Source organism: Ischnura elegans, chromosome 12 (assembly GCF_921293095.1).
Source record: "Ischnura elegans chromosome 12, ioIscEleg1.1, whole genome shotgun sequence".
NCBI lineage: Eukaryota > Metazoa > Arthropoda > Insecta > Odonata > Coenagrionidae > Ischnura > Ischnura elegans.
Window position 1 is genome coordinate 24,090,662 of NC_060257.1, and position 16,567 is coordinate 24,107,228.

The 16,567-nt window shown below is 37.4% G+C and overlaps 1 protein-coding gene across 1 annotated transcript in view; it reads left to right on the forward strand.

The window, feature by feature from the left end:
• Positions 1–922: 922 nt before the first annotated feature.
• Positions 923–16,567, forward strand: part of LOC124168967 (E3 UFM1-protein ligase 1 homolog) — a 39,138-nt gene continuing 23,493 nt past the window's right edge. Inside the window, exons 1-6 of the mRNA XM_046547390.1 lie at positions 923–1,323; positions 1,552–1,697; positions 1,794–2,041; positions 2,852–3,041; positions 13,594–13,740; positions 15,096–15,277. Coding sequence (XP_046403346.1) covers positions 1,244–1,323; positions 1,552–1,697; positions 1,794–2,041; positions 2,852–3,041; positions 13,594–13,740; positions 15,096–15,277 — 993 coding nt within the window. The 5' untranslated portion in view covers positions 923–1,243. The remainder of the gene's footprint in view (positions 1,324–1,551; positions 1,698–1,793; positions 2,042–2,851; positions 3,042–13,593; positions 13,741–15,095; positions 15,278–16,567) is intronic.

Consider the following 16,567-nt stretch of genomic DNA (forward strand, 5'->3'; position numbering starts at 1 on the left):
GGGCAATATAAAACAATGCATTATTATTAATCTATAACAAAGGGGTTGTATTGGTTGGTTGAAGATAGTTTGGCCTCATTGACATCTTTTGCTAATACGCCAGTAATTTTGTTGTTAGTCGGCTCCTACAAGTTCAAATTTTGACTGCAGTCAATGACATCATGGTGGATGATGTAGCATAGCTGTGATAATGTTGATTGGTTGCCAGTGTCAATTGTAGGTGTATGCGATAGAGCAAGGATGATTTCATTGTGGTTATCAACTTTGTCAGGTTTAACATTGGAATGAGTTGAGTGGTGTATTGGTGGTTCTGACCGCGAATATTACAATAGTGGAGTCCCCTTGGTTCTGACTTTCAATGGGGAAGCATAAAAAATGACAAAAGTGTGGGGGGGGGGTCCTAAGTTTGTAGTAGTGAATATGTGCTGCCTTAATTGTGTCGGCAGCGGGTGTCTGCCTCGTGGATACGATAATAGTCATGTGGCTCTTGTTTTTTGATTCAGCCTATGTTATTAGTCTGTAGGTTGAATTTATTACTTTGTGCAGTTGTCCTCTGTTACTGACCAGTTGTCAATATGGTAGGTCACCATTGTGCAGTTTTCACTCCTTATGTATGGGATACAGCTCCGGCCGACTTTTGTTATAGATAATAATTGCAGTCTATGAGATACATCGGTTGGAAATTGCATTCCACAGACTTAATGACATATTTTTGGGGAAGCTACGTCAATGTGTTTGTCACTAATTGAGTCGGGATCTTCTCGAGTTGACAGCTGCTGTGGTACGCCTTCGACGAAGAACCAGCTTTGTGGCGAGAGCGTTATTGTTCGCTCGCTGTAATGTTGCGTTACATGGGAAATAAACTCGCGGGATATAACCTCTTTGTTAATAAGCAATGAGAAACGCTTGAGTAGTTACATTAAAGAGAGAAGCATGCGCTCGTTTGTGATAATGTCATAGGTAGAATAATAAATACCACGGATGAAGTGTTGCTTTTGGTTACGACAGGTCCGAAATGTGACGTAAATGAAGGAATCGAATCAGCTGGATGGGTTGAAGATGACCAGTAAGTTGACAGCTCTTTATATCCGTTATCTGTACGTCGCATCCATATCTGTGTCTATTGGCAGAGAATTTAATTATTGCCGGGAATAATGAGTGCCAAAATATTTGAGACATATTAGCGCGCCCATGTTTATAAGCGCGTAACTGCCTTCAATTGTTACGTTGTTACACCGCCAACATGGCAGCTGTTGACTGGAATGAAATTAAGCGGCTGGCCGCAGATTTTCAGAGAGCCCAGCTAAGTTGTACAGTTCAGAGGTATGTAATATACTATATCCTTGAGATTATCATTAAGCAAGTGTGCTGAATTAAATTCTGTGGTTATATCTGCGGCGTAGGACAGAAATTATGGGAGCCAACATTTTCGTCTGCTGAGCCTGTGCACAATTAATAATTATGATTGAGATTTAGGTGCCAAAAGAGCATTTGGTGCTGTTATTCTGGGCTGTATGTGCGATGATTTTCATACTATTTAATTTTTTAAAGGCTGTCGGAAAACAACTGCATTGAAATCGTGTCAAGACTACTAGAGCTTAAACTTCTGGATGTTCTTTTTACCACTGACGGGAAGGAGTATGTTACTCCTCAGCATCTCACCAAAGAGATATTGGACGAGCTATACGTCCATGGAGGTAAAACCGTGTGAATAATTTTATTCTTTAGGTTCGCGCCTGAATGGATTCACATCCACTTTCGTTGATGTTGCACTGTCAATCCTTTGTTTTCAGGGAGAATCAATTTGGTTGAACTCGCTAAATTACTCTCCGTTGACCTAAGCCAGGTAGAAGCTCGCGTTAATGAGCTGTCATCTAAGGATGGAAGAGGTGACTACACTGTAATATTGGGCCAGTTGATTGACAAGAGTTATCAGACACGAGTTGCTCAGGAAATCAACGATTGCTTACAGCGTGAGGGTCAAGTTTCTATCTCCAGTTTGACGAGGAATTATGATCTACCTGGAGAGTTCCTGCAAACGGTTAGCATTCCATTTAATTTTTCATAATCTCTGAAATATCTCTTAGGAACTAACATGCTTATGAAAAGAACTTGCTGTAGATGAATGCATAGCAATTAGCTTTTAACGACCATTCCTTGGTGTGTGTACTTTGGTGAGAACCAATTTTCAGGAGTTTTATCTTTGGGATTTGAATGGGTATAACTGTACTTAATATTAAGTATTTCACATCGTGTTTTCAGCACCTAATCTAGTATTTTATAATTTTATCTTTTTAAATGTTTTTTTTCTCAAGATATTGAAGTTCTTTGCTTTGCTGGATTTTATCTTTCATGTGAACAGCTCATGAATGTCATAGTAATGTCTTCATTTTTCACGTATTTAAATGCTATCGTTTTCTTCTGGCATGTTTGGTGCCATCAGCCTTGGTGTGATCTTGTGGTCGTGCTGAACTTTAGATATAAAATGTTTGAATTCTTGATGCTCAAACACTACTTGCTTTGTTGTGTTCAAAATCATTGTTTAAATGCTCCCTGAACACCAGTGTGTGGACACCCTGGTGCTGGCTTGCACAGTATATCATCCATATGGTTATTCAAACATTTTTTTGCAAGTTATGAATACTTAAGTATAAATTTATATCACACATTTATGGGTTAGTGTGTTGCTTTTATTTCGGGATCTGTGAATTTTTTTTCAATAACTGTTTCTTTTAATTGATTGAGTGCTTATTGTTATCAAATTAATTTGCATTACAATATTGATGAGTGATCATATCCCTGACATTAATATTGTCATCACTTTAAGTAATATTATGTAAAATTATTTCAGTTGGTGGAGAGAGAGCTTGGAAAAACAATTGATGGAAAACAGGACAAGCAAGATCCAAGGTTAATTTTCACTGAAGCTTTTGTTGCCAGAAACCGTGCTATAGTCCGTGGTGCTCTGTGTGCTGTTACGCGTCCAACTACAGTTGCTTCCATCATATCTCAGTGCAAAATTCCGGAGAGTATATTTTATTGTAAGTAGAATTTAAAATAATTGTAAGTAGAATAGTAGGTATTGTAGGAAGTGGATTCAGGCTTCATAGACAATTACCTCATAATTGAGATATTTTTAATTACGAGTGCTCTGCTGAAGTCTCTCCCAATACTCAAGTGCACATTTAATTTTTAGAAGTGATTAATAGGAATCCAGATAGCACTCCAGCCTTGGTCCAATATCGACACAACATTCGCATGTGTGCTCCAGTTCGGTCCGACATCAGTAGATGTGGAAATGATGTTTAGCTGGGCTACGGCTGACATTCCACCCGACACGCTGACGCCGACATAGGCCCTGCACCATACACAGAGTCCCAGCATTTAGGCGACATATCCCAAGTCTAGTAACACATGTCATCTGGCATTAAGTCACCATAGGGTGTAGGTGCAGCATATAGAATTATATGAAGTCCACAAACTGACAAACAGTCATTGAAATTGATTCAGTTTATATGCAAGATGAATTTGGAGCACCAATTCTATAGTAATTACTATTACTATAGTAAGCATGATTATGTGTATGGAATTAGGTGAATTTAATGGGGAACTTGTATGGGTCGTCGATTGCTCTAAAAGCTATTTTGAATAAGTAAAATGGATATATTAGCTCGCAAAAATACCTTAAGTTTCTCCATTCAGCATCAAAAGAAATAAAAAAAATTGAATTTAAAATCGAGAAAAATTTCTCTGAGCCGACCACTGCGCAAAGACAGCCGAGTGTTGCCGAGGCCAGGCGTGATGTCATAGGTGCCTAAACAACCGTAGGGAATTGGGAAATACGCTTAGCGCATGCTGTAAAATTTGTTTTGAGGGAGTATATAGCCGCTCATCGTCGCTTTATTTTGTTCTGTTATTCTTGGGCAAGTTTTCCTATTGCTATTGTGCCACGATTATTGCTTAGGATGTTAATAATGCAACATTGGGATGATGAAGTACAAGCGTTTCACTTCGTATATTTTAGTGATCAGAAAAATGGATGATAACATTGCCACTTGTTCGAATAGTACACCTGAAATTCATCTACATCTACATAATACCCCGGAAGCCGCCCAAAAGGCGTGGGGTGTTAGGACACCAGCCTTTTTTTAGGACACCAAAAATTGATGCCACAACCCTCATGGAATTTGTTAAGACAAATTATTGATATACATCGCCGGCAAATTGAGATGTAAAAGAAACTTGTAATACTGGAGGATAACGATCGTAAGCTGTGCTGTTGACATTAGATTAAGCTGTGCTGTTGAATTTGGCGACGCCGAATTAGCGGAGAAGGTAGTCCTATCCGTCCTACGGTACAAATTCACAGCAAAACAGTCTGCACACAATCCACATGTGAGATCGCGAATCGGTTCCGCTGCCAACACACACACACAAGCTACAACCTATTTAAATAATATAGGTAAATCCATAAATAATATACTAGCATATACCATAAAAATATAGTGGGAAATAGGCGAATACTCTCATCATAAACTGAAATTCACTACCATTCTTATATTCATCACGTGCCACTTACAATAACAGAGCTCATTATGATGAAACAACTATTTATTCACTGATTTAAGGCCTTAAATTAGCCCACACAAGTGACACATGTGACTTTTCTCACTACTATTCGTTGAAATAATGGAATAACAAACTTCACACAGTTTTTATTTCAATAGCTTGATCGCAAAATGTCATATCTATGGTGAACAACGGAGGTTAACATGCCACTGACAATTTTTACACTACTGTTAGACATTTATCAATAGCGTAATAGCACGTTTTACAATTCAATCACGATGGAACACTGACAACTCTTGGCCGATATTTTTCAACCTTGTCAAACTTTGTGCATTACAACCACTGGCACTGTGATTATTAGCAGTAGCTTAACGGGAGATATCACGTTAAAAATAACACTATTTTGTCACAAAAATGTTCCTAGATGTCTCCAATCAGCAAGCAAAAGTTGCATTGACTGGAATTCACCTCATAGTACAAGCACAGACAGTCCTAAACGACGAATTCTCCGGTACCTACGAATAAACGGATGAAGTTATTGTATATAAAGGCTAAGCGGACATTAGTAAACATCAAAATCATTCTAATTACATACTTAAATGAATGATATGCCTTCGATAACATTAACTTACAATTAACGAATCCCCCTTCCAACGGCAGAGGCTCAGACTCATACAACGATGTTATTTAGGTATTATAATATTTTTGGTTTAACTGCTCCAGTTTTATATTTTATGCCCTTACTCAGATATTAATATATTATAAATAATGCAAAATATGAGGGCTTCTGAGCCTCTATCGTCGAATATTTATCTTTAAATAGAATATAATCAACACGTCTAACAAACGAAGCTCTCACAACTGCTGGCAACTATTACAAACAATCACAACAATAGCTTTGTGTGATGTTTAGGCACCTTTGACGTCATCGAGGCTTCGTCGGCAGTGGCTTGGGGGGTGAGGGAGTTTTTCTCGTGCTTTAAAATTCGTTATATTTATCATTGAATATCTCGCGAAGGAATACTCAGATATACATGCAGTTTTCTTTGTTGTATTCAGAAAATAATTTTCTGTCCGCCTGTGAAATAAAAAAAATTCATGCAAGTTCCCCATTGATTTTATGTAACTATAGAGGGCACAAGAGACTAATTGCTAATTAGAGGATAGATCAATTTTGATTTCAATCTGAGAGTGATATCCAAACCAAAACAGTTGTCAGAGACCCATGCATATGAAAATCTGAATAACTATACGTCCACTTCTGCATTAACAGGAAACCTTAAATTAAATTTATATCAAAACTATGGAAAATACTTATTGCCCTGTTCACACTACCCTCTTTTATTGCTGGTTAAGCCGGGCCAAGGTTACAAACAGAGGTGTGAACGCTAGTTACCGTTAACTTTGGTTGGAATTGTGACCACCGTTTTCCAACCATGGTTGGCAGTAGTTTATGCGTGAGTGAACTCAAGTTGGTTAAAAGCTGGTTAGAAAAATAAGAAGGCGAAGCAGCACCATGGTGGGAGTGGAGGAAAGAAATCAGAAAGTAAAGTACAGTGCAACCTCGATATAACGACACCCCACGGTGCACTAATAAACACTCGCTATAGCGAATTGTCGCTTTACCGGAGGTGGAGCAAATAATAGCCAATATACCTGTTGCGAACAGATATACAGGAACAGGAGTGGTGCGGCGACAGATAAACATCTATCCGATAAACGTAAGCATAAATCCAGACGAAAGGCAATGTTTTTTTGCATCACTAAATTTTCTTACTCAAATAACGACTAACTATTCAAACAATTTATAAGCGCCGCACTGAATAAAAATCATGCAAAGCATTGTTTCGTCAATCATTATTTTTATCGAACGACAGTTTACCACATAAATTTGAGACTGAGCACTCCATTAACTTCATTTCTAACAGATCGCTAGCAGTTACAGAGGTTAAGGAGTCTTGATGAAAGTCTTCCGGCGGTGAAACCCTCGCTATGGCGAGAGCCAACGCCGAAAGGGTCTCGTAAAAACGAATTTTTTAACACTCTTATTATAGGGTCAATTGACGGTGCATCGGCTATCTCTCGTAATAGCGGGGGTGTCGCTATAGCCCGTACTCGCTTTAACGAGGTTCCACTGTACTTGAAGAGGAGCCAGCCGTTCCTATTGAACTATATTCGTCAGAATTAATTCGAAGGAAAGTGCTTTAGATTCATTCCATAATTTGTTATATATTGTGAGGTTTTAAACTTGATATACGTCATGCGATATGCTATAGTTTGTTGTGAATTAGCCATTAACTTGCATTGTTTTGTTATAGACATATTGAGTAGTCTCTATAAATATTTTGCTAGCATAATGTAAAATGTGTCAAATTACATTAATAAAAATATGATGGTTACAATGATTTTAATGTTTTGGTAAGAGTTCTTTGTCCCAGTTTAAAAAAGATCACTTATTGTTTATCCTTGAACAAAAGTTCCTCCCTTAGCAATTTAAAATATCAGGCTAACTGCTAGTTAGATATAACTCTAGAAAATAAAGTTAGAAATGTCGGGTGATACTAAATATCACAAAAATTACCACATTCTCTCTCTTATTTCAAGTTTAATTTCAACAATATTCAAGTCAAAATTCTGCAAGTTATTCATCCACCATTGAATTGAAGTAAAATAGTTTTAATTTATGGTATAGCATCAGATTGGATCTGTGATGTATTGGTGTGTTTTGTTTATTGAATTGTTATGGGTTGTCATGGTGTGGATCGAGAGAATAAAGACCGTTCTTAAAAAGTGGCTCCTTATATTAATGTGCAGACATTACATTTGGCGACGAGGAAGCACGAATTCACATAATTACGGTCAACAGCGGAAGGGCGTAGCCGTGATTGAGCGTGATCGTGATAGTAAAAGTACCAAGTTCGAGTGCAGGAAGATAGATTTTTCGGTGACGGCGAAATGGCGGGACTCATCGGCTCAATGAATGCATTTGACGCGGCTGAAGAGACGTGGTCTTCGTATATTGAGCGTTTAGAACTATTTTTTGATGCAAACGACATTAAGGACGAGAAAAAAGTGCCTACCTTGTTAACAGTAATTGGGCATAAAACTTACAATTTAGTAAAAAATTTGTGTGCACCAGATAAGCCGGCAACTAAGACATTTGAACAATTAGTGCAGCTAGTAACAACGCACTTAAGTCCAAAGCCATCATTTATTTCGGAGCGTTATAAGTTTAGTTTACGGAGCCAGCGGGAGCACGAGTCAATCTCCGATTATGTGGTACAGTTAAAGGAACTTTCAATGTTTTGTGAATTTAGAAATAATCTGTCGGATTATTTGAGAGATAGACTGGTCAGCGGTATCCGTAGTGACGCAATTAAGAGGCGGCTGTTGGGGGAAACAGACCTTACTTTTGAAAAGGCAGTAACGATAGCTACCAACATGGAGATGGCTGACCACGATGCAGCGACGTTGATGGCGCGAGGGAATCCACAAACAAGTCAACTTAACTACAACGCCAGGCGGAACGGTTTGGCGACGACGTCGGCGGCTATGGGGACAACGCATCGCAGTGGCAGCTGTTCTCACGTGAACCGGCAACAACAACGTCCCACAAACCAAAGGAGGGAGGACACAACTAGGAGGGAGGAGAGAGTGTCTAGTGATGTAAAGTGTTATTGTTGTGGAAAGTCAGGCCATAGGGCCAATATGTGTAAATTCAAGTCATACAAGTGCTATAAGTGTGGCAAAGTAGGCCACTTGTCACAGGTTTGTCGAAGTCAAGATAGGGGTGTGTCAAATCCAAAGCCTAGTAATTTTAGTACTAAGCCATCTAATCACTATTGTGAACCCTGTGATTCTAATGATTGTATGCTAAAAAAGCCTACTACTGACGATTCCAAGCAAAATAAGCCAACTAATGATTATATATATGATTTAACTAATCTATTTAATGTAAGTAAAACTAATGAAGTTGATGAAACCAATGATAGGGTAAGGCCTATTATGGTAAAATTGCAAGTTGAAGATAAGCTTTTGTATTTTGAAGTAGATAGTGGTGCTTGTGTCAGTGTCATAAATGAACAATGTTATCAAGACAATTTTACTTCAGTAAAGTTACTAAGTACCAATTTGGTATTAAGCTCATATACAAGCCAGCCTATCAAACCATTAGGGAAATTGAGCGTAATCGTAAAATATAGAAATATATGTAAACAGTTATCCTTATATGTAATAGCTAAGGGAGCAAATCCTTTAATGGGCAGAGACTGGATCCGTGATCTTGGGTTGGTAATTAAAATACCTAGTGGGGTTAGTAATATTATTATGAGCACTAACTCAGAGCATAGTAGGGATGTATGTAGTATAATAGATGCAGAATTTAAAATAGTTAATAGTTTATATCAAAAGTTTCCTGAGGTGTTTACTGATAAATTAGGCTGTTATAAGGGTGAGCCAGCTAGGTTAGTTTTAAAAGATAATGTTGTGCCTAGATTTCTGAAGCCTAGGCCGATACCTTTCTCCCTGAAAAACAAGGTAGAGGCTGAGATAGATAGATTGGTAAGGGAAGGTATTTTGTCACCTGTGAGTGATAGTGAATGGGGAAGTCCCATTGTTCCAATAGTAAAAAAAACCGGGGAATTACGTTTGTGTGCAGATTTCAGGGTTTCTTCACTAAATGATTCGCTAATCATCAATAGACATCCAATACCTAGGATTGAAGATCTTTTTAATACGTTACAAAAAGGTAGAACTTTCTCCAAAATGGACCTATCCCAAGCTTATCAGCAGATATGCTTAGATGACCAATCAAAGAAATTGTGTACTATAAGTACTACAAAAGGGCTATTTATGTACAATAGAGTTCCCTATGGAGTGGCCTCTGCACCAGGTATTTTTCAGAAAATAATGGAAACCATTCTCGCTGGTATTCCAGGAGTTGTTTGTTTCCTTGATGACATTTTGATTACTGGGGAAAATAATGATGTTCACAAGGAAAGGTTATATGAAGTTTGCAATAGATTAAAAGTGAGTGGTCTCAGTGTGAGTAAAAAGAAGTGTGAATTTTTCCGCAAGTCAATTGAGTACTTGGGTTATGTTTTGAGTGAGGATGGCCTAAGTACATCGCCATCTAAAATAAGCGCTATTGAAAAGGCGCCTACTCCCACTGATGTTTCACAAATAAAGGCATTTTTAGGTATGGTTAATTATTATGGAAAATATGTGCCTCATTTATCTACTATTGCAGCACCTTTGTATAGTTTGTTGAGGAAAGGTAGTGTTTTTGAGTGGTCAATCTCATGTGAACAAGCATTCAAGCTAATCAAGAATAAATTAGTTTCAGCTCCAATATTGGCACATTATGACCCTAACCTACCGGTAAGATTAGCTACTGATAGTTCTAGCTATGGTTTAGGCTGTGTATTAAGTCAGTTACAGAAGGATGGTTCTGAGAAACCAATTTGTTATGCATCAAGGACCTTATCAAAGGCTGAAATGGGGTACAGTGTCATAGACAAGGAGGCTTTAGGTATTATTTATGGTGTGCGAAAGTTTAATCAATATTTGTATGGTAGAAAGTTTACTTTAATAACTGATCACAAACCATTGATATCTATTTTTGGATCAAAGAAAGGTTTACCTGCTTATGCAGCAAGCAGACTTCAGCGCTATGCGCTGTTCTTAACGAATTATGACTTTGATATTAAATATGTTAAATCACAGGATAATGCAAACGCCGATTGCTTATCTAGATTGCCTTTGAATGTAAAAGAATTTCAGTTTGAGTCAGAGGATGTAAATTATGTAGGTACTTATTTGCAATTTATTCAAGAGAATGACATACCAGTTGATTTTAATAACGTTATAGAGGAAACAAAAAGGGATGTTTTGTTAAGGAAAGTGTACAACTATGTATTGTATGGTTGGCCAAATAACCACTCAAATATGGACAATGAATTAAAACCGTATTTCCAGCGGCAAGGTGAATTAGCTATTGAAAATGGTATTATTGTTTGGGGGCATAGGATAGTTGTACCTCATAGTTTACGTAAGCCATTATTAACTGAGTTGCATTGCGGACACCTTGGCATTGTTAAGATGAAAGCCATGGCTCGTTCGTATTTTTGGTGGCCAGGTTTAGACTCAGACATTGAGAATTTAGCCAACAGTTGTCCACCTTGCTTGTCTGTGAGGCAGAACCCTAAAAAGTGTAACCTACATGTGTGGGAGTATCCCAAGAGTGTGTGGGAACGTTTACATATTGATTTCTTAGGGCCTGTAAGTAACAAACTATATCTTGTTATAGTAGATGCTCATAGTAAATGGTTGGAGGTGGAAGAGGTAAGCTCAACATCAGCTAATCAGACTATTACAAAATTAAGTGCTTTGTTTGCAAGGTTTGGTTTACCGCAACAAATAGTTTCAGATAATGGTCCACCCTTCAATTCTGGTGAATTTAAGGATTTTCTAAGATGCAATGGCATTAAGCATACCTTATCGCCACCTTACCATCCAGCTACAAATGGTCAAGCAGAAAATTCTGTGAAGAATGTAAAAAAGCGTGTTAACCTAGCTTTAAGTAGTAATGACAATGTAAATAATAAAGAAGCCTAGAGTGACAGACGACAGGCTGTCGAAGGAGGGGGGGTCACCTCTGCAGAGCACACCATCTCAACAGTACAGTCCCAAGAATACACCGCCTCATCATTCTAGCAGTGAATACGCTAGGCTGAAGTCTGATATGCCTCAGCATGACGTCACTTCACCTAACTTAACTTCACGGCAATTAGTTAAATCTGATAGTCCAAAACAGAGAATAGAGAGGCGTTACCCTGTGCGAGAGCGCAGGCAGGTGGAAAGGTTAAACTTGTAAGCATTATATATTATTTGATGTTCATGCTTGTTAATTTGAATTTGATTGTTATTGTGCATTGTATGCTTTATGTATGTTATTCATTATGATTGTTTGTTTCTGTCGATTTCTATGTTACAAGGTATTATTATTTTTTTTGTGCATTGGGAAGAATATTGTTTTTGTGTAGTAGTTCAGGTTTGCTGATGTTAAAGTTTTGTGGAGGTTGCTAAATTTGAATTTGTTATGAACGGTGGTCTTCGGAGTATGGGGGGAGGAGATGTGATGTATTGGTGTGTTTTGTTTATTGAATTGTTATGGGTTGTCATGGTGTGGATCGAGAGAATAAAGACCGTTCTTAAAAAGTGGCTCCTTATATTAATGTGCAGACATTACAGGATCATGTCCTCTATCAAAATCAGGAAACAATAATTGCTAACACTGCAATGCAGCGACAAGTGTATCTCAATCCCAATTCACCATAATTGTGCCACAATTGTGGCTTAAGGCTCAAGATTAGGTCCTCTTTTCTTCACCTACATCAATTATTTGTCAACATATCCGAATTAAGTGCAAGTAGTAGTATATGTTGTTGATACCAACCAAATTATTACTAATAGTACTTTAATTCAGATTCAATAGAACAGGAGAAAAATGCAAACCATGCTATCGATGAAATGATTAGTTGGACGAAAACATCTGAATTAACTTCTACGTTGCAAGGAACAATGCTCGACGATGCTGGAATGCGATATTTAATTCATAAGCAGCTCATGATATGCATATACATTGAAAATCATTGCAATTAACGCAAGAACTTTCTCCTGCACATTCTCTTTTTCCTCCCAACAGGTTATTCCCTCTTGCCAATTCATTTTTCACTTAGACTTACTTTACCACTTATCCGATGTTGCCAGTGTCTAACCATGGTACGTGTGAATACATGTTGGTTCTGACGTCATCTTTATGCTGGTTAAGAATGATGGTAGTGTAAATGGGGTATAAGTTTTATAGATAATTAATCTAATTTATTAAAATTGATAGGACTTACAAAGTTAAGAAGTAAATTCAACATCAAAAATAAATTTTATATCTTTTATTCTTTATTAATAGTATTCCTTGCTTTTCTCCCTCCTTCCTGGTCACATGTAGGAGTCAGGTAGCACTCGGTTAGATGTTCTGATGTCGGCCCAAAATCGGCATAAGTTGGCTGTAGTGTTGGTATGGAATGCTGTAAACGCATGCTGGCCCAATGTCAGCCCGATTTTGTATATGTCATCTGCCATTGATGACATTAAATTAATGTCGGGCTGATATTTGATGCCAGTGGGGAATTTTCATGACTAGAAAATCTGTGCTCCCTTCCTGTTTTTCAGGATAATGCAGAACTCCGATTACTGCTTTAATGTGTAAGTTTTTTTATTATTTCACTCCCAAAGTAATTTGCATTTTAAGAGCAGTCATGGACAAAACCAAGAGGCCTCCCTGTCTCTTTTCCCTGCTTAGATATTGGCCAGTGAAATATTTATACATATTACTGAAAATATACCCTTTATATATCATTTGTATAATATATCATTTGCTGGTGGAATGGTGTTAAATGGATCATGATTGTGACATATGTCATGCATTCCTGGATTATTAAGAACTATACATATTTTTATAGAGTTAAAAATGCCGAGGTATTCTACTTTGAAAAGGAGATGTAATCCTTAGATGAAACAACCAGAGATGGTTGTAATATCAACTCAAGTATGTGATTGTAATTCAAATATTTTTATAGATCTCTACATTTTCAAATTTTCCCTATTGAGTTTAAATCAAAATGCTAGTGGATGTGTGTTTGATGATATATAATGTGAATCCCAGCAAAGACATTGGTCTAGTATTTAAGTCGACTTGGTAAAAGTTGTCTTTGCCATCGTCTAACTGTTGGATGGTTTTAAAATTTGTAAATTTTTTACATTATTATGTTCCTTAGCTCTCTTTATTTAGACCCTGCCCTTTTGCCCTTACTTATATTCAAGCTGCAGTTTATTTTTTAAAAATTAAATATAAGAAATTTAGGGTAAGGTGTATCTTCAGGTAAACATACTTTTCATTGAAGGAAAGTTTTCTTAGAAATACTGTCCACTACATTTTATTCAATTTGGTGCATTATTTTTTTGCAGCTGTGGTGGAAGGCCTTCTGGAAAAGAAGCAAGTTGCTGGTTCACTCAGTGGGAAACAGGGGCCTAACAGCCTCTATGTTCCGTCTGTGTACTCCAAATCTCAATCAGATTGGGTTAATAGTTTCTTCAGACAAAATGGATATTTAGGTAAGTCTGTAGTCCGTTTTATGATTACCTTGTCTAGTCGGTAATTAAACATGCTTACGCGGGGACAAAGAAAGGAGAAGGCTATATTTCCATAAAATAGAACTTAATTGCAATGTATGCAAAACCATGAGAATCAGGGAAAGCAAAACAGAATGGGTACCAAGGCATATGTGGTGATCGAGAAGTGGGAACAGTGAGTAGCAATTTTTCCACCAGTGTTTTTGGCTCAATACAGTAAAACCTCTTTGTAGTGAACCTCTTTACATCATAAACCTCCATACATCATACCACCCCTACGGTCCCGTCAGATTTACATGTAAATTTATAGGCAAACCTCTTTGTAGTGAACCTCTTTATATCGTAAAACCTCCACTTATCACACCAAGGAGATACCCCCGAGACAGCCTGACTACCTCCGGAAATCGTATCAAGACAACTAGAGACCATTAATGCAGCCGCGATTACGTACATGGAATGACATTTTCAGCAATAAATGTTTCACTCTTTTTTTTTCTTATACACCTTTAATATGCCGTAATTTTCACGTTAATCATTAGTTATGGCCATTTTGTTCCATATGAGAGCATACCTAACAGTAAATAAGAAAAAAGATATCCAACTATCCTAATCATTTTAAGTGACTGTTGAATTAAGAGAGATCACATTGTTTTCTCTTGAATCATCGTAAAAATCATGCGAAAGCGCTAGCTTTCTGTAATTATTAAATAATAAATATATGTTCACTGATGCATGCATGTTTGTTTAAACACATAAATATAATGGTTTAAAAGACAGCAATGCCTTTCGCACCTATCACTGAAACCTCTCTATAGTGAACCTCCATACATCAAATTGCCCAAATTTTGGTCCCCCCCATTACGATGTAAAGAGGTTTTACTGTATTTATTTCCTGTTGCGCGTACCAATACATTCAACTGGCAAAAAAAGGCCTCCTGATTAACTATCGAACCACCTCTGTGTATATGATGGACCTGTTCTTCCAGACCTCAGGTTTTGGATGAAGTAATTTAGTAATGTACAACAAATTTATTAAATTCATAGGAATAAAGCTGTTGTTATTTCAATGAGAAATAAGGAAAACCACCGAAGCACCATGTGTTAACATGCATTATTTCTGGCTGCAAAATTGATGAGTCAGGATTTACAAAACAAAAAAATTAAATTAGATGGCTCAAATCAGAAAAGTGAGTTACATTTTACATAATGCAAGCCATTTCATTTGTGGCAATGCCAAGACTGATCATATGCCATGGGCACAGCCATAATCCCACTAGTGTGTGACTGTACTAAGCCTCCAAAAAAAAAAAATAATAATCTGCTATTTAATTTCATAGAGTATGATGCTCTTCGAAGACTGGGTATCTCTGATCCTGCTGGATTTGTGAAAAAACACAACTTCCCTGGAGAAGCTCAGCCTCAGTGTTTGGCTACATGTGCCATAGGAAAGTCTATGTTGGAGCATGTGGAAGCAGCTGTAGATGAAGCCATTGCAACAGGATCTTGGGTGGATATTGAGGTGATTTACTGTTTTTTTTACTACCTGGTGTTTTTTTAAAACTTTTTCCTTAATTCATTATCTCCTACTTTTTTAGGGTCCTCAGAAAAAATAGGGGTTTATGATGTTTCCTCAGTACCTATGAGCTTAACCTTTATTGTAAACGTATTTATTTATTTCACTAAGCCAAGCATTTTGCATTTCTATGGTGTCTGATATCTTTGTATTTTCTAGCCTACAGAATCTGCCTTATGCCTTTGTAATTTTTAGGGTTGTGAAAATGCTTAAATCTCATCTTTATTCCTAAGTAAATCATAAAAAAGCATTTTTTAAAAACACGTTTTTAAACTGTCTCATTTGTTGAAACTTTTTCAGTTTAAATGTATGGACTAAATATTTCTCTAGATTATAAATGTTTTTTGACTTTTGAGGAGCAGACTATGACCAGCTCCTTCTATAGTAAATTTCATGTTAAAAAATAACATAAATTGAAGACATGACCATATTTTATGATGTCTGAATGTAATGTATTTTATAATATCTGAATGTATTTGTTGTTCATCTATTCATACTTAAATTGGTATCTGATGAATCTTTGGGTACTTGAGCCTCTAGTTGTTACAGTTAATTAAATAATTATACCGTATGTGTGCTAGTTTACTAATGTACATTGCCAAGTGTGTGCTAATTCTCAATAACCATTTTTTTTAGAGATGTGCGAATAGTATCCGCGAATACTCGAATACCTCGAATATTAGAAAGTATTCGATATTCGAGGTTTCGAATAGTTATGCGAAAAGTACCGCCTCGAATACCTCGAATACTTGGAATTTCGCGTCATACACTGTCGCACGCACGTCGTTGGTAGTTGACTCGGAAAAATGTAGAGAACTGTAGTCATTTAGTGCCCGCAGCGCCGTTTTACGCAAGTTGACGAATTACATCAAATTAGTGGATTTTAGCGGTGAAAAGAGTTCAACGAGGGGAACCGAAAATGGTCGGGTGAAAAAATCCGAAAATCCCCGATTCCCCCCACCAGGAGAACCTCAGTGCCGTGGGATAGCAACCTTAGGGCATTTCCCACGATCCGCTATCCCCCTCCATTCAGCACTTGACTCACCCCTCTGACGCTTTCCTCTTCCCCGAAATCAAACAAAAGGTCCCAGCTCGCGCAGGGATCGCATTACGAAGACCCCTGCTTCGAAAAAAATATCGAGTTACGAGAACAATAAAAACGTGTTTCACGCCCTCCCCCCTTTTCTCACCCACTGACCTTTTTCTGGCTACCTGCTTCGAAGTTCCCCATTTCTG